Consider the following 22,094-nt stretch of genomic DNA (forward strand, 5'->3'; position numbering starts at 1 on the left):
GATTCCAAGAAATTCCTAGTGTGTTCACTCCTTTTTGCGAATGTAATTGGACTGGAAAGTTATCTTCTCTGTATTCTGATGGAATTGATCTTAATAACTCAGCGTTATTACAACACCATTTGCGTAATACAAATCCTCCTTTAGCTAGTAACTCGATGAGTTCGGCTTGCAATTGTGCCGCTTGTTGTACGTTTTGAGATCCACTAGCTAAATTGTCGACATAAAAGCTCTCTGCTAAAATGTTCGTTGCTTGAGGATAATTACAACTTTCTTCTTGTGCTAGCTGCTGCATACAGCGTGTTGCTAAAAATGATGCTGGTGCTGTCCCATACGTGAGAGTCTGTAATTCAAATATTTTGATCTCTTCGTTTGGCGTTTCTCGCCATAAGATTCTCTACAACGGAGTATCATCTTGATGTACTTGTATCATTCGATACATTTTTTCGATGTCTGCCGTGAAAGCGATTGGATATGTTCTAAATCTTAAGACTATGGACATCAAATCAGGTTGAATGGTTGGTCCAATCATGAGAATATCATTCAATGATTTTTCGTTGTCTGTCTTGGCGGACGCGTTGAATACGATACGTACCCTTGATGTAGAATTGCTAGGTTTTACTACAGCGTGATGAGGCATGTAATACGTGATTCCTTGTGAGGTGTTACGTTCCTCTTCAACTTGTTTCATGTGTCCAAGTTCTTCATATTCATGCATAAATTTTACGTAATCTTGGCGTAATTCTGGTTCACGTTGCAATTTCGCTTCAAGTTGATGAAACCTGATTGTATGATGATTGTATGATTGTCCTAATGTTTCTTTAGCTTCCTTGAATGGCAAATGTACCGTAAAACGCCCTGTATGGTCACGAGTGGTGTGGTTTACAAAGTGCTGCTCGCATGCCATTTCTTCTCTTGTTGTCACCGATGTTCCTAATTCTTCAAGCTCCCAAAAAGCTCTTATCTGCCTATTTAGATTGTCATCTGTCATTGTGAAACATGAAGTAATCGATGTGTTGGCGTTACATTGTTGTGGGATGCGTCCTGATAGAATGAAGCCCAATTGCGTGTCTTGAAGTACTGGGAAGTTCTTTGGGTGAGTCATACGTTCTGGCTTCAATATTTGAAAGAAAACATCTGCACCTAATAATAACTGTATTTTGCCTGGAATAGCAAACGTAGGATCTGCTAATGCGATATTTTTTGGAATATTCCATTCTTCATACGGAACCTTTTCTGTAGGTAAATTGCCTGCACTGCACATTCTATGGTTGTAGAAAAATCGTTTATTGTGGATTGCAAACATACTTCAACACTTGATCTGGTTTCTGATGTGACACCGTTTATTCCTCTTATTGGAACGACCCTTCTTTGTTTCGCGAGCCCTAGTTGTTGAACCATATCTGAAGTTACGAAATTCGATTGAGAGGCACTGTCTAATAACCCTCTACATTTTACCCACCTTCCTGTTCGATCTTTCAGTTTAACTAACACAGTTGCTAGCAAAACTTGTGACTGAGGTTTTCCCTTTATTGTGCAATAAGAAGCTTGCGGTGAAGAAAATTCATTCTGACTGTACTGAGTTGTGTTAGAAGGCTCTGAGTTACCAGAACGAGTATCTGATTGTTGCGATCTTCTTGACGCTTCTGTTGCGCGATCTACGTGCAATAAGGTGTTGTGGTTCTTTCGGCATTTTCTACATGAGCTTGATTTACATACGCTTGAAAAATGTCCTGTCTTTAAACAATTAGTACAGATATTGTTGTCTCGCAAACATTGATATTTCTGCACTTGATTTGCATTAATGAAGTCTTTACATTTGTAAATAGCATGTGACAGTTTACAAAATGGACACGTTGGAGACGACGTAGTGACGTATGCTCTTGTGAATTTGTCTTGCTTTGCATTAACGTACGATTTTTTGCCTGCTTATTTGTTATCAGAAGTTGAATTGACCGTATTTTTGATGGATTCTAACGCTTGGCATCTTTTTTCTAAAAATGACAAAAAGTCCTTCAAAGTGGGAAACGAAGATTCTGCGCATTGTAATTCCCATGCCTTTCTTGTTGTAACGTCTACTTGTGAAACGAAATGTTGCGTAAGAATCATGTCTTCTAACTTCGCGTCTGTTTGTATCGCTCGAAGTGCATTTAGATTACTCGTTGCTGTGTTGACAAATTCCCTGAGTTCTGTTGCATTTTCTTTATGCACGGGTTTAATGTGAAGGATTTCATCAATATACGAAGCTGCAATTAACCTTTTGTTGGAATATCTTTCTAATAACAGCTCCCATGCAACCTTGTAATTTGCTTCGCTGATCTGAAGATTTTCAATGAGACGCAACGCTTCCCCCTTGAGCGAAGTGCGCAGATACTGAAACTTCTGTATTTGCGGAATGTCTTTGTTGTCGTGAATAAGCGAACGAAACGTGTCTTCATACGCCAGCCAATGCTTATAATCCCCCTCAAATGTAGGTAAATGCACGGTTGGAAGTTTCAAGTGTGAACTCGAAGCCGACGTTGTATTGTTTTGGAGCTTTGCTGTGTTATCGAGTTCGTGACTTTTAATGATTGTTCTCATTGTTGACTTAAGCGAAAAATACAGCTGTTCTATTTCCGCCCATACCTCTTCCTGACAAGAATCAGTAGACAAGATGTCTATCTCTTGCTGCAAGTCTTGAATCTTATTCCATATTGTTTCTAAGTGCTGTAAACGGGTGCATATTTCCTCTACGTTACCATGTTCAATGTCAAAGGCACGTATAAATGTTTGCATTCTTGTCATCTGTCCCTTTTGAGTTCCCCTTTGCTTTACTAACGATTGTAATTCTTCCATTGTTGTGCGTGTTTATTACGGGATACAAGGAAAACAAGGAATTGAAATTGACGTAAAAAGAGCCAGACATAAAAATGAGCATGCAACTGACCTGCGTGTTGCCAAGTCGCTGAAGTGTTTCCTGCGGCGCTCTACGATGCTGTGTGAAGCGATGCTTTCCGGGTGTCGCTGGTGTTCGATGCGGCAACGCTGCTGGATGAAACTGCGTAATCACTGAAGCCACTGAAGTCTGCTGAATGATCGTTGCACAATCAACTTGTACGTACGCGTGATAATGTTTGTGCACTGATTCGTATCACTATGCGGGTCGACGGAGGACCATATGTTTGTGTTTTTGATGTTTTATTCACTACCACGAGTACTACAAATAACAAATATATTATGGTATATATCGCAATGCACACCGGAGCTGCTTTTGCATAAAACGTCCGAGCAGCCACACTGTTCGCGCGCTCTCGCCTGACTGGCGCAACGTTCTTACTGGCGTGCGTATAAAGAAAACAAATGCATGTTGCTATGCACGAAAGCGCTATGTTCTTGATGTGACATTTCAATGAAAATAACACATGATTATCATACATATACTTATTTAACAAAAAAACGTTATATGTCGGAGACTCTTTGAGCAATCTACTTCGAGTAACTTTTGCTTTTCAGCTAAAACATCAGGGTATGCAACCGTGCAGAAATCAAAACGCCAAAGCCAATAAGAGGGGTTGCGTGGGCCGCGGCCACCAACTTTCAATGAAAAAAAATCATAAAAATGGTGCGTTTGTTTCACATATTGTAATGTAATGCACCCAGGAACATGAAATGACTTTCATTCGGTTGAGAAAGGACCATTCTTTGAAAATAAGGCTCAATTTTGTGTCCTCTTTCCAAAATAGCGTGGAAAGAGGGGGCAAACTCCCCATTTTTATAATTTTTTTCATTGAAAGTTTGGGGCCGCGGCCCACCCAACCTCTCTTATTGGCTTTGGCGTTTTGATTTCTGCACAGTTGCATGCCCTGATGTTTTAGTTGCAAAACAAAAGTTACCCGAAGTAGATTGGTCAAATAGTCTACGAGTTATAACATTTTTTGTCAAATAAGTGTACGAATTTAAAATTCGCGCCAACTTCCATACGTAACTTTGGAGTCGGGGAGGGGGCGCATGCACATGACGTGCCAAAACTTCGTTTAACCCATTGTAAGTGTTTCCGACCTAACAGAAAGGTATCAAGATAATAAAAAAAAACATGAATTTTGTAATCAGCTGCATGGTCGATTTTTGAACCAAATTACGAGTAGCACGGAAATTATAATGTAAGATATATAAAAGAAAAATTCGCCTAAATGAAATGACAGATTATTTATAACATCATTAACTGTACAAACAGTATATTGATTATAACACTTAAATTTAACAAACTTCTGGTGTGCATCATCAGACTTAATGGAATGAGATTGATTGCGATTATCAGACCTAATCAAATAACACCAATTGAAGTTGAATTTTCTTGATATTAATTTGTGAAGTGCCGTTTCCTTGACTTCTATGTCCATTGTTCCCCATTTTCTTTGATTTTTATGCGATCTTACTTTGTTTCTCTCTGCACCTGTCGCTCGAGGGATCTATCTTCTTCTTTGGTTTATTTTCAGTTCACTCTGGCCGTGGGGTGCGGTGAGTGTTGTGCCTGATGATATCAGTGCCAATCTGGTTCACTGCTGGGTTGTTGTGTCCTCTGAGTTCTGTCCAGAACTTTGTTGTTAGTCTCTTAACGACATCTTCTATCTTATCAATTTCTAGGTCTTCTTGGATTTGCTGATTGGTTGTGTATCTATCGTGACCGCTTATTATCCTTGTAGCTTTGTTCTGGATTATCTGGATAGCACCACTACTCAGATCAAATGAAGAAGGAGAAAAACACTCGTTTATTGCATCCTTTCTTGTATCAGTTCCAAGATGGTTAGTTGTTTGTTAGTGACAAAACACATAATCTGACAGATGTTCGGTCATTTTTTAAATAATTTGTCCCTAGATGTCGCTGTCTTCATTTTATGGTTTCTTAACTGTTGATATCCAGGCGAAATAAACGTTTCTAAATTTATTGTCACTTAAATTAGTTTTTTGTGTTTTTAATTATAGTGCCTTCATTTACATTTCTTTCAAGTGTGTGAAGTTACATGTTTATCAACAAAATGTTATCAACCACATTAGAACTAATTCAGCAAACTATTTAATACACAGCTCAAGTAGTTAGAAGCTCCATTTCATTACTTTAATATTTAGTGTAAATTGTCAAAGTGTGCTCCATTCTTTGTGTAACCGATCGCCCCGTCGAGTCATTTAATTTGTCAATAGTTGACTGATGAGTCCTTTTAATTGTATAAAGCGTATTTTATATTGCAAGGTCGTGCGCGTGAAGTAGTATTATTTATTGCATGGTGGTTGATGTAATTTTGCTCGCGCCGACGATTGATTAGTGTATTCCGGCAGCTGGAGCCGATTAAGTGTTGCATCACTATGTAATGGTGTAGTTGTTCTCATTGGACGAGAGAGGCTTATGTGTACCCATACAGCACAACATGGTTTCAGATACGTTAGCAACACGTAAGTCGTGAAACATTGTAACATTGCGGCAATGTTGCAGAACATTACAGAAATGTTTCGGGTAAGTTTCAGTAATGTGGAAATGTCCGCGAACATAACACAACATTGAGAATGTTACAGAAACATGTAAATGTAACATTACCGACATTACAGAGACATTTCCATTAGGTTGCATAATATTTCAGTTACATTACTGCAATGGTATTTTACATTGTGGTTATATTGCATGTATTCATGGATGGCATATTTGAGGGGGGTTATTGGGGGTTAAGCCCCTTCAAAAATTATTACAATATTAAGCTTGTAAATCATTTCCTGAAAATAGAATTCACAAGATTCTACTTAGAAAACTAGGTTTAGGCAAGATATCTAAATGTATTTATTTTACCTCTCATGAATTGACCACATATCTTAATTGTCGCAATTAATATGAGGGGAGAAAAACTGCATAAAAGTACTGGATATTAATTCATTAATATCAGATAACAGGTAGAGCTAATAAAAAAAAGATAAGGAAACTAGAGTGAAAATTAAATATTGACAACTAAATCACTAAATTCTAAAATAACATCAAATTTGTATAAAATAGTGTTTTACATGCTATAATAAAGCTCTCCCTGGTTTGTAACACCATGTCATGAAGAAGATTGGATTTGAGTGATGTTATCAGCATCATGCTCCAGTCGCTATCCATCCCCTTTACCAATTGATGAGAGGCTGGCAGGATGTAAAACATTTTGCAGAATCATGGTCATCTGAAAATTCAATTCTGTCTGCATTTCTCAGGGATAACACATATGTTCAACTTTCATGGTTTTTCAACCTACACAGAGTCAAACTATCAGTATTACACAGCAATATTCCAAATGTTACAAATTAAGTATGTGGTTTTAAAGTATATAACTTCCATATACTAAAAATTACCATGTGTAAATTCTGGTATAATCTGGTGTAACATATTGTTCTGTTTTGTAATATTCCTGTTAATTACAAAAGAATCAAGACGTGACTTCAGCCTTTCATCTCAAATAAATTAATTAAATAGCACACTTGCATGTTTGTAGTTTATCAAAACCTTGTACGTACCTACTTGAAATTCTTGACAAGTCTGCATTCTAATAATATTAATTGTGAAGTATTATGCATTATTCTGTAAACTTGAAATACCTCTGGAGATCATGCAAAGGGTCCTAAAGTAACCTGAATTGGAAGACAATGTCTCTTATACTTACATAACTGGAGAATGTAGACACACATTGACCATGAAAAGAGATTCAGTTAATGAACCAGTAAAAAAAAAATTTAAAAAACTGGGAAAAACTACCAGTTCACAAGAGACAAATGCAAAATGGATAAAAGTTAAACTTCAGGAATTTTTGTGCAGTAACATTACAAAAATGAGAACACGCCAGACAATTGTTATGATGTTTGGCCGGTTTGAGCCTACACTGTAAGAAATATAAATGAGAGCCTTGTAATCAAGGGGTGTCTAGTTCGATACACAGTGGAGGTACATATCTGTGTATAGTGTGTTTAAAGCAACAATAACAACTAAACAAATATAAATAAACATACTTTGACACAGTTATGATGCCAGTGAGTGCTCAGGCACAATTCATGTCCAAGGGCTTCCCCGATGGCACAGTGGTAACGTCATTGCCTTGTAATCAAGGATCCCAAGTTTGATATCTGGTGGAAGCACATAGTGGTTCACATCCCACTTTAAACTGTAGGTCAAGTCCCGATTAGACTTACTGTGCATAAAGTGAACTTAAAACACCAAATCAACCAACCAACCAACCAATTCATGTCAGCATTGAAGTCTACAAATTACACATACATTACATGGTTTGTTAAAACACCAAAATCACACACTAAGAGCACGATAAAAACACTTTGGAGTTCTTCCAAGCTTTCGACTCCTTCACGGAGTCATCTTCAGAGCTGGTCTGTCCTCGAAGAACTCCGAAGTGTTTTTATCGTGCTGTTAGTGTGTGATTTTAGTGTTTTAACAAATATGTTGCCGGCACGTGATGTAAGAAGTTTTCTACAATCATATGGTTATGGTTATTATGAAAAAAACATTTTTTCATAAAATATACCCTTTATTTTTATTTTTTTTTGTTTAAATACACTTTTATCTGTAGTTCAGAAGAATTCCATTGCAGGTTCTGCAATATACCCTCATGTTGGAGTGGAATAACATTCAGTTCCTTCCTGTAAAGGAAATACGGTCATGTGTAATATCAATTCGGAATTAACATTCTCGTCAGAACTTTCATTTAAAGAAAAATATTTTGCATCAGTAAAATAACAACAACCCAGATTTTTTAAACTTCTAGTTCCCATATACCAAATATTCTTAACTTCAATTTTATTTCTAAAATATATTGTGTGTGATAATATCTGCGAAAGAATACCTATGATACACTAGGGCTTCTAAACAAAGATGACTTTCATCAACAATAAAAACCAACTTCATCACAGAAAGAATACTCCAGCTGCCTCCATGGTGGAGTGGAGTAGTTATCACAACATGCTATGATGCCAAGGGTCCCGGACCGAAACCTGGCATAGGGATTTGTGAGTGCCCATTCATCAATTTCAGCATCCCCATCTTTGCGATTAGTCAAAAGTGGCAGAAATACAAAGTAAAATAAGCCAATTCAATCAATTAACAATCAGGAATATTGCACAAATTTGCAAGACATTTAATTTGAAAATAAAAACGTTGCAACAATGTGAAAAGTGATCAATAAGTTATCGGGAAATTGTGATTTGACGAATGTTTGAAGATGAAATTTTGGCATTCTGGGCTATGCAACAACCTACTGCATAACATGCCAAGTTTTCTTGTGAGATGATAGAGTTGCAAAAAATCTAGCTTTTTGAATGAACTGTTTCTTTTTTCGATAAAAAGCAGGCTTTTTTTTAAAGAAAAAACAACAGAAATTTTGGCTTTTTACCAATTGCAGCTAACCTATTTCACTTGAAGTTATTGTTATGAGTTTACAGGTTTGTAGTCACATATTTTACAACTAGCTACAAAAATTTACATGATGCAGCAGCCAAGAGACATATATTGACCAATCTCAGTGGGCACATATTGCATAATGGTTCAGCTACAATTTAAATCCTAGCTTACCGAGGAAGAGGGGGAGGGGGGGTTGCAGTCCAACCACATCTTATTTTTTAGATTTTTCAACTGTTTGAAAATAAATTACATGGTTCCCTGGAATGTTCCCAATATTTCTGTATTACTTCTGCTCATAAAAACATAAATGTAATGTAATTAGGAGGCAAAATGCACTTGGGGAACATATCATGCATCATCTTTGAATGCGAGATACTCATGCCAGTGACAGTGTACAATTAGTTGGTAATGATGGTAATTATTGTAATAATTATATTTAATAAACAACTGCACTTCTACAAACAAAAAATCATTAATAAAAATGTCATCGGTTTTGCGAGTTTTAGGGAATGATAAAATATATGTTGGTCACTCATGTAATAATTGGTTATTATTTTTTATTCATGATAGTAATTTCTGTAATTATTATAATTAATAAATAACTAGCCATATATAATCAGCAAAGGAAGCAGTGATTCAATAATAAAATGGTTTCAATGTGACACCCCCACTACCATGCGTTGCTTCGGTCTGAATGTTCTTTCTCTATACTTAACAAGATTATTAGGTACTTCATCCGAGATTAAGATTTAGTTTAGCCTGCAAATCAGAGAGAACAATTTGCAAGTACTGTTGTTGGAAAAAGGGCAGCTTTTAATATAAGGTACCTTTCATAATAATAAATGGAACTCTGGAGTGGAATAAAAAGTAAATGCTCTTGCCTTGTAATAAGAAGGGGTCTGAGGTTCAATCCTCATTGGAGGCAGAGTGCTTTGGATCTAATTCCAAACTGTAGGTCCAGTCCTGATGTCTTAAATATTTTTTTGCAATTTGCAGTCAGTCTTATTTGCTTCTGCTTCAGTTTTAATGCCAGTGCATTTCAACAAAAGGTCCGTTGCACCCAGGGGTTGACAACTAATTTAAATCTAATTTCATATTTGACAGCAAACCTATACATAATTGAACTATGTATTACTCTTTATGATTATGCCATAGTTTATATATTAATATTGAATATTCATTGAGAGTGCATGTTAATTTACACAAACTTGAAAGATCAGAAATGTATTTATGAATGAAATTCTTGGGATCAGGGCACCGACTTATAAGAAATAAATTTAGTGGGCTGTGATCTCAAAGGTGAGAACCACTGCAACAAGTAGCAAAATTACATCACTAGTTGCTCCGTGACCAGGTTTAGCCGCCATTTAACCAAATTATACATTATGTACTGGAAAGCCAGAATACAATTGTATTTTACTGAACACAAACTTTAATGTAAAGAGATTTCATACTAGATTCTCAAAAGATAGAGTATATTATTTTTTTGCTTCATGTAAATGATCCTATAACAAATTCAAGCATTGAAAATCATATCATACTATTAGGTTATATTAAAAACACACACAAAACTACTCTAGTTATGTGAATATTTTTATACTACATAGATATATTTAATAAGCCTACCGAAATATGAAGATGACACTCTGAAAGAGCAGCCCATTAAAAAAAAACAGCTTTTTTGGAAACACTGTTTATATCTAGCTACGAATTTCATATTGTAAATTGTATTTTATATTTAGAAATGAGTGCCTATTTTACAGTAGGGAGATATACGAAAACCATGCAACAGGAAAAGTACTGCCAACTCCTTTTTTTTCATTGATTTGAGACACTTTTGTAAAAAAGCTCAACCAAAAACAGCTATGGAGAAAAAAACTTGTCCCCCCCCAAAAAAAGCCAGTTTTCCGACCACTTCCAACTCTATGAGATTATAAAACAAACATGGAATGACAGTAATTCTATACATTTATATCAAAACTTTTACAGCAATTCCTTCAATCAAACATCTCCAACTCACTGTGCCACATCTAAGGGAACGGATAGATGTGCCAAAATGAGATTTCTTTTTCTAATGTCTGTGCTTTAAGAATACAATAGGCACAATTTTGGAAAGGGAGAAAAGAAATTAATTATGAGCTCTGTATGTTTGTACAATTTCTCAAAGAACCAAAACCATTGCTGGAAAAAATTCTGCATCTCACATAAAAAATGATGACACAAACACTTTATTGCCTCCCTGATGGCATAGTGGTAACGTAGTTGCCTTGTAATTAAGGGGTCCCAGGTTCAATTTCCGGTGGAGGCACCTAGCAGTTCGGTTCCTACTTTAAACTGTAGGTCTAGACCCAATTAGCTTATCTGTGTGTAAAGTGAACCTAAACAAAAAAAAAAAAAAAAACACTTCAAAACGCAATGAACATTTTCTTATGCTGTGCGAAAGTCACCCAAAAGGACAGACAGGAATAAGCATAGGTGAATATATGTCTGCTATGTAATTTAACCAACTTTTCAAGGCTGATTTGGAAAAGAAATTTGCATTTCACTGTCTCTGGATTCTGAGTTTGAAGTGGAAAATGTTAGCTGAGGGATGTTTGATAGAGCCTTGGGGTTAGTTGGGGGGATGCTCATGTAGTTTAACATGGTGACAGTGAGACAACTAGGGCGAAGGGGTGCTTGCGAAAAAAAAATTTAAATTTTTTTTATGGATTTTTATGCTTGCCAAATGGGGGGAAAAGTTTCACCAAGTTTTCTTGCTATATATGCCTTTAGCAAGCTGTCTGGTGGGAGGAACAATGGCTGATGGGAGCAATGGCAGATATCTATATCTTGATGATGCCAATGTTCTCACTGTAAATCAAGGAGAATGTGATGGTAGATTACACTTTAAAACTAGCACAACCACAAGCCCGGCAAATATCTAATTCGTGCTTAGGTTTCTGTAACTGCACTGTAAATATGTTAATCTGAATCAGTGTATTGCTTTTCATGACTTTTGCGAGTAAAAAAATGCAAATTATCCCAGTTTCCATTACATCGTTATAACTTACTTGTTTCGTTTGTTGTTTCCGAGTTTGACCCGCACACGCCACTTCTGCCATATTAGACACCTCTTGCTCTAGCATTTGGTCAGTGTTGGTGAACAGTTCCTAAAAGAAGAAATTTTATGAATTAAATCAGTAGTAATTTATTTCTATTTAAATTGGATTCCTAATGTGGATGAGTAGTCAAATAAATTACTTATGAATTAACATGTGAAATGCTCGGTAGTGCATTGAAGACAAATTGCAGAAACAATAATCCAACCTTGGACATTGGGTATATTCTACCCCAGCCCGAACACAACCATTACATGCAACAGTCAACAGTCAGTAATGAACTGACAGGATTATTTTGATGGGTGACTGATAGTGGAATTAATGTAGAGTATAAAAAGGGTAGTGGTGGAACCTACCCCACATGCAAGGTTGGAGTTAATGTTTCATTTCCCCATAACATTGCAATTGAACATTCATCCTCCCCCCCCCCCCCCACCAACCGTGGGACCATTATTACCATTACAGCAAATTACTTTTCCCCCACAATTTAATCATGGAAAATTATTTTGTGTTATCGACGGCTAATTTTATTATTGCCGCCAAAGGAGCTGAAGTAACAAGAATCGAGATTCAAAAATAATTTACAATTTTACTTCGTGCATGTTGTAGATTCCATCTATATTTTAAAACAAAGTCTGATTGCATAAGTTTGCAAGAATGTGACAATTATTTTTTTGCAAGCAATGTAATCAAAAATAGAGTTGGGAAAAACAGCTTGGAGACATGTGCGAACATGTAACAAAAAATATTTTTGGGCCTTTTATACAGTATGTATAAACCTGACCTGCCTAACCTACTGACGTATGCATCTAGTATCAGAAATAACCTAAACTTGACTTACCTATACTATTCACATATTTATTTCTGCTATAGATAGGATGCACACATGAGTAGGTTAGGCAGCTCAGGTTTATGCATAGAAAAGGGCAAAAAAGGTTTTTGTTACATGTCATACAAACTAAAGGTTAAAAGATTAAAAATCAGTAACTTACGTGTGTGAGCATAAGATTTATCGAACTACATTTCGAAGGTTATACTACCTCCTTCTTCAGGTTGAAACGATGTTTTCAGACACCTGACATGGTGCCTCGTCGAGAAAGTGATGGTTGAGGATTTAGGTTAAAATGGTATAAGAAAGACACTTTCTAAAAAATAATGTTAAATACACATACTAAAACCGCGCAATACTCCATAAAAACAAGGCTCGCCTACCCTGAGCACCGATCGGCAGTTGGCCTTCATCAGCCTTGAACGTTCTTTTGTTTTTATGGAGTATTGTGCGGTTTTAGTATGTGTATTTAACATTATTTTTTAGAAAGTGTCTTTCTTATACCATTTTAACCTAAATCCTCAACCATCACTTTCTCGACGAGGCACCATGTCAGGTGTCTGAAAACATCGTTTCAACCTGAAGAAGGAGGTAGTATAACCTTCGAAACGTAGTTCGATAAATCTTATGCTCACACACGTAAGTTACTGATTTTTAATCTTTTAACCTTTAGTTTGTATTTAATTGTGAGCAATCAGCACATTACCAGTATGTTACATGTCAGCACATATCTCGAAGCAGGCATAGCTGTTGCTATCTACTCATCTAGCCAGTGTGTAAAATTAAAAAAACTGCATGACAATGGTGCTGCCCTCAATTTACACATTGTAACAATATCGCAGAATGAATTAGTTGAAACGTGAATATTTTTAGATAGAGGCTGGGAACGTAACAACTTATATGGTACAAGGTATTCTACACCTCTTCACTATACACAGGAAAGATAGAAAATTTTCTTTTTCAAAGAATAGGGTAAGTTTTGTGCAAAATTTAGGGGAGGGGGGTTATACTGTAAAAGCAAAGGTGTATATTTAGGCCACAGCTTCATCACCAGGTGATGAGAATAGCATATGGAATTGCTATCACAACAGCCCTAAACCTGGCCTGCCTAACCTAACAAATGCATTTAGGAATGTAATACCCCTTCATACCTACATCGCGGGCATTGTATTGGTAAGACTGCAGAATATGGGCTGCTTAGGAGGAACGCGGTTAATAATTTTTTTGGTAACGTTTTGTAGTTAGTAATCGGGAAAAGTAAGTTTTAAGGTGCGGAAAAAAAAAAAAATTCTTAAAAAAAACAGAAAAACGTGTCCAGGTTGGGCGGTATTGAAATCGTAGCAACGAAGGAAAAGGCATATTCCTGCACAAATCTAGTGAAAGCAAAAAATTCCTATGTTGTTAGGTAGCTAGGTTGAGTTCACTTAGCTTAAATAATAGTCACTGTATTTATGCTAATGAAACCTAACATAACCTTGTAGGCATTCCTCGAAGAAATAATGAAAGGAACTGTGCGTAAACAATATGGACACGATCGAATGGAGAAATGCATTGCTTTTAGTAGCACGAAAAACATTTTTCATTGTATTTATGCTATTGGAACCCAACCTAACAGGCCTAACCTAACCTTGTAAGCATTCCTCGTCTGAAATAATGAAAGAAACTGTGCGTCTGTGGGTGGAATCCGGAGCAACAAATCAACTCGAATGCTGCGAAACGAAGGGTCTCACTTATCGCACAACACTTGAGCGCGTAAACAATATGGACGCGAACAAATGGAGAAATGCATTGCTTTTAGTAGCAGGAAAAACATTTTTTACGCACAATAATATAATAGTAATCGTAAAAGGAACACCGGAAAATGGAAGTAGAAGGTACGTACTTTCAGGGGATATAAATTTTGTTAGTCTATTTAGAGGAAAAAAGCAGGCCATGTTCTGCAGCGAGACCATTGTATTACGGAAGAATTTTAATGCTAACAGCCCCATATTTGAGCTTCCTAACCTAACAATGAAAGCATTTAGGTGTGTAATAATTATTCATACCAACGTCAAGTGACATTAGCAGCAGCAGCAGCAGCAGTCCACAACGGAACACTTTGCAGTATTCTTCCACGTTATTTTATTTGTGCGCGCTGGAAATGTTCACTGCAATAGTGGTACCCTTGTCCCTCTGTACCCCAAAAGAAAGTGAAATATCTTGCATTGTTTATGAAGATTTTGTTGTTTATGAACGTTTTCAGTTGATTTTAGCTCTCGGAAATGTGTTATTGTGAAGTAAAGTACGTTTGTTTCCTTAGCATGTTACTTTACTGTGAAGCAGAGCAGTCTTCACGCAAGTGAATATAGCACCCAAAACGACTTTCCACAAAAGCAGCTATAATTTTACGTAGTTAGGTTACGATTGTTAGGTTTGGTACTGATAGTCATTTTCGGCGTATTCTTTTGCTATTTTACTGTACATACAAACAACTTTTACCAACAAAAAGTGGCGAAAATACTTAGAAATTTAAGATTTTATCTTACGTGTGCCATTCTATGGTATCAAATATGTCCGTTATTTGTGCTTTCCTAAAGCTGGAACCACTTTTACATTACATAAAACATTGAAATCTGTCGATTATGGGTAAACGGTTCCGCGATAGTCAGCCACGCTCGGCAGAACGATAACAAACTCTATCTACATGCTTGATTACGTTACACGTAGAAATAGGAAATAAATTACACGGTACGTGAGTAATTCTGTTGTGTGTATATATATATATATATATATATATATATATATATATATATATATATATATATTTTAATATGTATGTTCACACACACCACTATAATTTCACAATAAAAGTAACATACTTTTCTCACTAAAACTGACTTTGTTTCCAATCATGGAGGAAGCAGAATTAATAGTAGACTATATTTAATTTATTTAATGTTGGGAGTGCTGTATTTTCGTCGTAAAAAACACTACTGTTAAAAAGTAAATATTAATACACTTACCTCTGTCTTTACAAAGACGATTGTCCCATGAAACGAAGCTGAAACCACGCTACTCATCCAAGGAATATAGAAGTACTTTAGGAAGAGCATTCCGAGACACGGAGCTCTCCCATTGGCCAGAAGCCGCAACGAGCTCTGACGTGACCAAGGGGATCTGTCAAGTGGCGAGGCTCGCGTAGCAATGGAAGCTTACGGGAAATATTCTCATTTTTAATTGTCCATATCTTGGGTCAATCAACCATTTGCAGTAGAATAATAAGCAAAACGCAAGGAATAAGACCTAGGCAATAATATGAAGAAGTTTACAGCACACAATTACAATAAATGGCGTTATACAAATCAAACAAAAAGTAATCACGGCTATCGTCTTATATCGCCCCTACATTGAAATCTGAAGTTGCGTATGGGTAAATAAATACAATTTTACGTATTAAATATTTCGCTACCACACCAATACTTATTATCCTTCATACCTTCAAATTTTCACAGATGTTTGTTATTAATAATTTGTTCATTATAATTTATATATCTAGTATACATAGGATGTCGCTGTCGCTGTTGTTATATGACTTCGCTTTTCTACGTATTTAGCGTAACCGCAACAATAAAAATGAATGATGAAATGATAAATTTGATGGGAGCGTAGGCTAGATGAGTATGGCAAGCATTGGTGTACGCAGGGGGGCTTAAGGGGCTGCAGCCCGCCGAAATTCTTAGAAAATAAAAAAAAATCAAATGAAGACAGTAATGAAGTAAAAAAACAACTTTAAAATGACCCCCGATAACTATTTTTGTGTTTGAATAACTTTTAAAACGAAGAATTAAAATGGTAATTGGAGCTCGTATCTAATGAAAATAGAACAGCGACAACGGGATATCAGCGAAATTGATTTTCGGCGATACATTCTATGAACCAATCTCATTCTGTTCAGTAAAGGTTAGATTCATGGCACTGAACCCGCGTACAATTTGAATTGAATTAACATAATCCTTGAGTGAGGTGGAAATGGGTTTTGGATATATTTTTTTTTGTAGATGTGAAAATCTTTAACTAGTGATGCACACATGATTTCGCTTACATTTAAGTTTTTACACTATGGTAAAATTGCATAAATATTCTACCTACACTGATTTGTGTTTAAAATACCGTAACATCAAAATATGTTTTTTAGAAATTCATAAATAAATAATAAATGGATAAAATGCAGTGTAGTGGGAAAGCGTAATCCCTTAATAAATTCAAGGAAACTCGTGCCAGCTCGATGGCGAATCTGGTCAACCGCGTGTTCGACTTTGAATCCCATCACTGAAGTTCCCGACTTGGAGTCACGTCGTGGGCATTGATGTTCTTTGTGCCTGCCCTTTCATCAATTTTATGTGATCAACACTCATCGCCGCGATTAACCAAAAGTGGTAAAAAAAAGCGACGTCAAGTAACAAATACATGAACAACAGGCCTGGCCTCTGTCTTGGTTTAGCAATGTGATTTGTTAAGCACTCTACGGTGGACGCCTAGGCGGAAATAAATATCAGGAAGAATAAAAATTCATTACAACTTACCCTTCCTGGAGACTTACGATTTTGAAGACGATGCTACCCACTGTCGTCTTTTTCTCGCTGCACTTGCTTCCATGGACTTGAGTTTCATTAGTTTATTCAAAGGTCGAATTCTAATAAAAGTTCTTGTTCTGACATACAGGGAAATAATCTTTTCGTTAACTTCAGGAAATTTTGACTGAAGTACTGTCTTTAGAGTGTCCATAACTTTATGTTGCTTGGAAACAGTTGACCCATGGAAGGATACAAACATAATCTCAAATTGAGTAACTTTTTCCATATCCGAACCACTACGTGCCTCCACCGGGTACCGAACCCGGAATCCCTCGATTATAAGGCGATGACGCCACCACTACGCCATCGGGGAGGCCCTCAAAATAGAAATAGATGTGGTGCCAGATTCCTTAAAGCCCCAATTGGTACACTCTGCAACAGCACAAGAATGTTTACCTTTGGCACGCTTATTCATGGTACAGACACCGAATAAACGTAATACGACCTAAAATTACTCGCTTTAATATTCAAGACAACCAGCACAAGCACTTCTGTAAACGTATACCTGATCGCTACTACTGGACCTGCAGATTTTTCTGACATCTGGGAGAAATCTGTGCCTCGAATTTGGCTTATACCGAACAATGAAAGCCATGTCGCTTTCGGAAACTGGAAGCAATTACTTTCCATTTGAATGTTCCTAACTGCAGGTATGAACCCCCTCGGTGTACGTCAAATCGTCTATCGTATATCCCTTACCTGGAGGAATCGCTAGCGTAACGCTCTATGAACTCAGAAGCGAACCTTGGTTGAGGCATGGGTGTGTATCATTGTGTGTCTTCTCTATTTCATCTTTCATTTTCATTTCATTGCCCTAGTTTGCTCTATATGTCAAAAAGCGACGTGAAATAATAAGACACATTGATTGAATTGGCGTTTCAAGTCCAGTTTATGCACATTGAGGCTAATTGGGACTGGACCTACAGCTTAAAGTGGGATCCGAGCCACTATGTGCCTCCACCGGGTATCGAACCCGGGATCCCTTGATTATAAGGCGATGACGTCACCACTACGCCATCGGGAGGCCCTCAAAATAGAAATAGATGAGAACGTTAATTGGTTAAGTTACGATCTCGCTACCCAGCGAAGGTTTAAGGCTCGAGTCCCGCCTGGACATTGTGTCCCTTTGAGGGTGTCCATCTATTTCATCTATTCATTACTCATCCTCGCCTTCCTATTAGGTAAAAGTTACAGGAAAGCAACCCAAAAATAAGAAAAAATATTTGCCTAGTAATGACGCAATTTGACAAGGACGACCCCAAGATTTTTTAACAGGAGAGGCAGCAGTGCTCAAAGAGGGAAAGGTTTTGGAATGCTATCTCTCTAGTTAAGAAAATCCTCTTAAAGAAAATTCCCCCACTAGGATAAATTGCATAGACATCCTCCACCCACTGCATTTTCTGTATGATTTTGCAATATACTCGTACTTATTATGTTATGCAGCAGTAACTTCAATTAAGTCTTCTCAACAATACGTCGTCCCTGCAAAGAAGTTGCTGAAATTCTACTGCTGGAAATTTTTAAAATACAACACTACCTGAATATATGTTCAATATATTGACATAAGTTGATGCATGTTTCTTCCGTATCAAAAAAAAAACTCTATGTGTTAAATAAAAATTAAATAAGAAGGATACTGTTATAGACATTCGTATTATTGAAACTGATGACAATATTTGCATTCATACAGCTTAGAAGTTTATTATTGCGTAACTGTAACTTCATAATAATAATAGTTTTACTCACACACACACAACACCGAAATTTTTGGAGCTTCCCGTGGATGCAACTCGACAGGACTAAAAGACTACAAAAAAGCCTAAATATAGGGTCGTTACACACACACAATATATATATATATATATATATCCTAAGTGTATTAATTGTATTAATTTCCACGTAGTACACCCTGGACTGCATTTTGCATACTAATAACTAGCGAGGCTCTGGCGTCTGGACTCGTGGCCATTATAATCCTTGGTGGGGCTCGTATTGTGTTGTCCTTAAATGTTTATGATTGTCCCTTCATCCGCCTCATCTTATCACCATGCATCCTCATCTTCGCGATTAGCCAGAACTAGCAGAAAAACGAAATAATAATAAATCAATATGTATGTATGTGTCGTTCATTTAAATACGAATTTCTACTGGGTTGAGTGGAGAATGAGACAAACATTGCTATATGCCTTACTATGGTTCAAACTGGGGCTTCTGGCTTCCTAAAGCGTTATGCTGTCATGGAGACCGGTTATGTACATGTAGAGGGACTTACTTAATCCTTTCCGTTCAATCTTACTCTCTCGATTCTGTTGCAGTTATGTCCATGGTATAATTAATTAATCTATTTGCATGAAAATATGCGCACGAGACTCTACTCCCACCCCCCTCCAGCACACACAGGCATTTAAAATTGTTTCACTTTACGATTTTTCGGGTGTTCTCTATTGTGCTCGTCTCAAGATGAGACTCTCATCTAATAATCATTTAACTTCATTGCTGTGTCTCGTAATCAAGGGGTCCCGGGGTCGATACCCGGTGAAGGCACATGGTGGTTCGGATTCCACTTTAACCTGTAGGTCCAGTCCCGATCAGCCTTACTGTGCATAAAGTGGACTTATAACACCAAATCAACCAATAAACCAACCAACCAACTTTATTGCTGCGTGTAGAAGTGTAGACAAATAGTGTTAAAGAACCAAAGACACTGATTCCCTTTTTGCTGAATTCAGCATGAATTTGTTCGTTTGCCATCCTCAGTTAACTTGAGAAGGTACTGGAAAGCAGTGAAGAGGAACTACATGTTATAAACATTGCTTCCCAAGAGTTATAATCGCCTCCATGAGGCGATAAACTTGTATGATTTTACATGTTATTAAGCGGCCCGCAGCTGAGGGATCCCCTTTTTGACGTCACTCTAGCAGAAGACCTTCACGTGCCGCCGTAGCGCGGGAAGCCGGAATAGCACCCCCTGCTACTCATCTGTGTTTGGCTTCGTCGGTGCGGAGCATCGTTCAACTTCTTTGGCGCAGTGGATGATGGGAAGCAACGAGGCAGCTATCGCAAGTAACTTCGCCGAAAGATCCCTGTGTAAGATGTAACGAGCTCCAAAAATGAAAGCACCACGCAACGTTAAAGCAACCACGACAGGGAAACACTGAAGTATGTTATGTAAATGAGACTTCGTAACCTTTCAGAAACATGATTCTGACTTCGTGTGCTGTATGGGTATTACCCCCGTCCGAGAAACTTGTTAAATGTCGTGCTTACGACTGGATGCATACGTTCCTTCGAACGAAAGATTTAACCACGCCGACCCAATTGTCTTAGTTAACCGCTTTCTGAGGGCTGGCACATAAATTAATTTAAAAGAGCACAGGAGCTGGCAGACAAATATCCTAAATTCACATAAAGGTTTAAAAACTAAAAAGGAATGATATGTTAATGAGATCCATGATTTGTATCTATACTTCACATGTAAAAATACCTCAGATGTGTGAAAGAGAGAGAGAGTGAATGAGTGAGAGATTGAGGAGGCTATGTAAACAGTTGTTGATTGCAATATTTTTTTGTTGTTACAATATATATTCACTTTTTACCGTTCGTCAGTGTTGTTATTTGACGTTTTTCAGGTATCAGATATTATGCTATTAGTGTGTTATGATTGTTCGAATCTACATATCCAAGGTAAACAAAACAGTGTAACATTTCAAGGTATTTATCTCCGCCTCGCAATAGTACGACAATAAAAGACCGTCTCAGTACCGAACTTGAAAACCTGGACCGTGAGAGTCATGACCGGTTTCCCGTACACATAACGACGTTTGGCCCCGTGCCGGGGTATGAATGACACGTCATTTCGGGGACCGTGAGTGCACTCGTTACAGTGGATTACTTGATACTGCATAAGGTGTAAGAGAGTTCAGTGTGTCATATTTGTAGACAGTTTACTTGTGTCTTGAATATGTGAAAAATTGTTTCTAAATGAACGTTTTTGTCTAAAACGTTTGAGATGAGATTTTATCCTTCACGAGACAAACCGTGTTTCCAACTTTTGGCCACATTTCATTGAAACACCCAGTAGGATACGAATATTTCTCCAGACTTCTTTGGAACACCCTGTATAACACGTTTTTTTTATTTGTTTTTTAAGGAAGCAGAATGGAAGCTTGCAACTTTGTCGATCGAACATAGGAGATAAGTTGGCAATTCTCCTTTGAGAAGACACGGAAGCATAAGTAGATGCAGGTCGCGGACGAAGAAAGTTGGGGGAATAGAGAACTCAGCTGGAATAGCAACGAGGAAATACAGAGGAGAGGGAATAATCAGATCACAACTAGAAAATTCTTATTTCTTATCCTCTTCCGGTCTTTTTTTGTGGGAGAACTGGATGCCTGGACGCAGTTCATTACTCTTCGTTTGACATTTCAATTGTCTCGCAAGAAATACGACGCGATAAGGCGATTTGTCCACGAACGCCGAGTAAGGGGTTCTGGAACATACTCATCCTCTATCGACACAGGCACTGCAACGCTTTATGTTGTGGTTCACTGCTTCCCGCCAAAATTTTCCCGCCAGTAATAAAAGCGGCAACAGAAAAACCAATCAGATAACGCCTCGGTGATATTAGCTAAAGCTGATTGGTTCTATTCACCCACGTGCGCGCCCTTACGTCACACTATATTGCTGGGAACAGGAGATTGTTATACCTTGCTTAGTATAATATTCAGCTACTTACCGTATATGCTTGGCTGGCTTTCGGGTTTTGATTCATCTTACGTGTACTTTTCTCAGTTGTGTGAGAAAGTTCCATCTGCTATATTTAGCGTCCTTGTCGTCAGCGAAGCTAAAGGAAATAAAAAAAGGAAACTTATAGTGTTCGTCCGTCCATCCATATCAACCATTGATATCTCAGAAACTACTGGACACAAAACATAAAACTTAAAGGGAGGTTATCTAAGTGTCCCCCTCCGATTTCCATGAAACTTTCCAGGTGTATAGAGGGGGTCAAAGGAAGAAATACGCGTTTTTTTTGTTTCGGCTAAAACACGGTTTTAGGGGGCAAAACCCCATCTCAAATGTCAAGATGGGGGACAAATTGAAGTGGGATCTGACCCCTGTGTCCTCCTCAAACTTGGCAGGTGTATAGAGGGGCGCAG

General features: G+C 37.4%; 1 protein-coding gene across 1 annotated transcript; it reads right to left on the reverse strand.

Moving 5' to 3' along the window:
• Positions 1-394: 394 nt before the first annotated feature.
• Positions 395-988, reverse strand: LOC145998393 (uncharacterized). The gene has a single exon (XM_083134798.1). It carries the CDS (start codon positions 986-988, stop codon positions 395-397), a length of 594 nt encoding a protein of 197 aa, XP_082990924.1.
• Between the last annotated feature and the right edge of the window lie 21,106 nt (positions 989-22,094).

This window comes from Lepisma saccharinum, chromosome 14, assembly GCF_977018435.1.
Source record: "Lepisma saccharinum chromosome 14, izLepSacc3.1, whole genome shotgun sequence".
Lineage (NCBI taxonomy): Eukaryota > Metazoa > Arthropoda > Insecta > Zygentoma > Lepismatidae > Lepisma > Lepisma saccharinum.

What these genes read in the sequence shown, in the direction of transcription:
- LOC145998393 (XM_083134798.1), bottom strand. Translation starts at nt 988, where the DNA reads ATGACAGATGACAATCTAAATAGGCAGATAAGAGCTTTTTGGGAGCTT.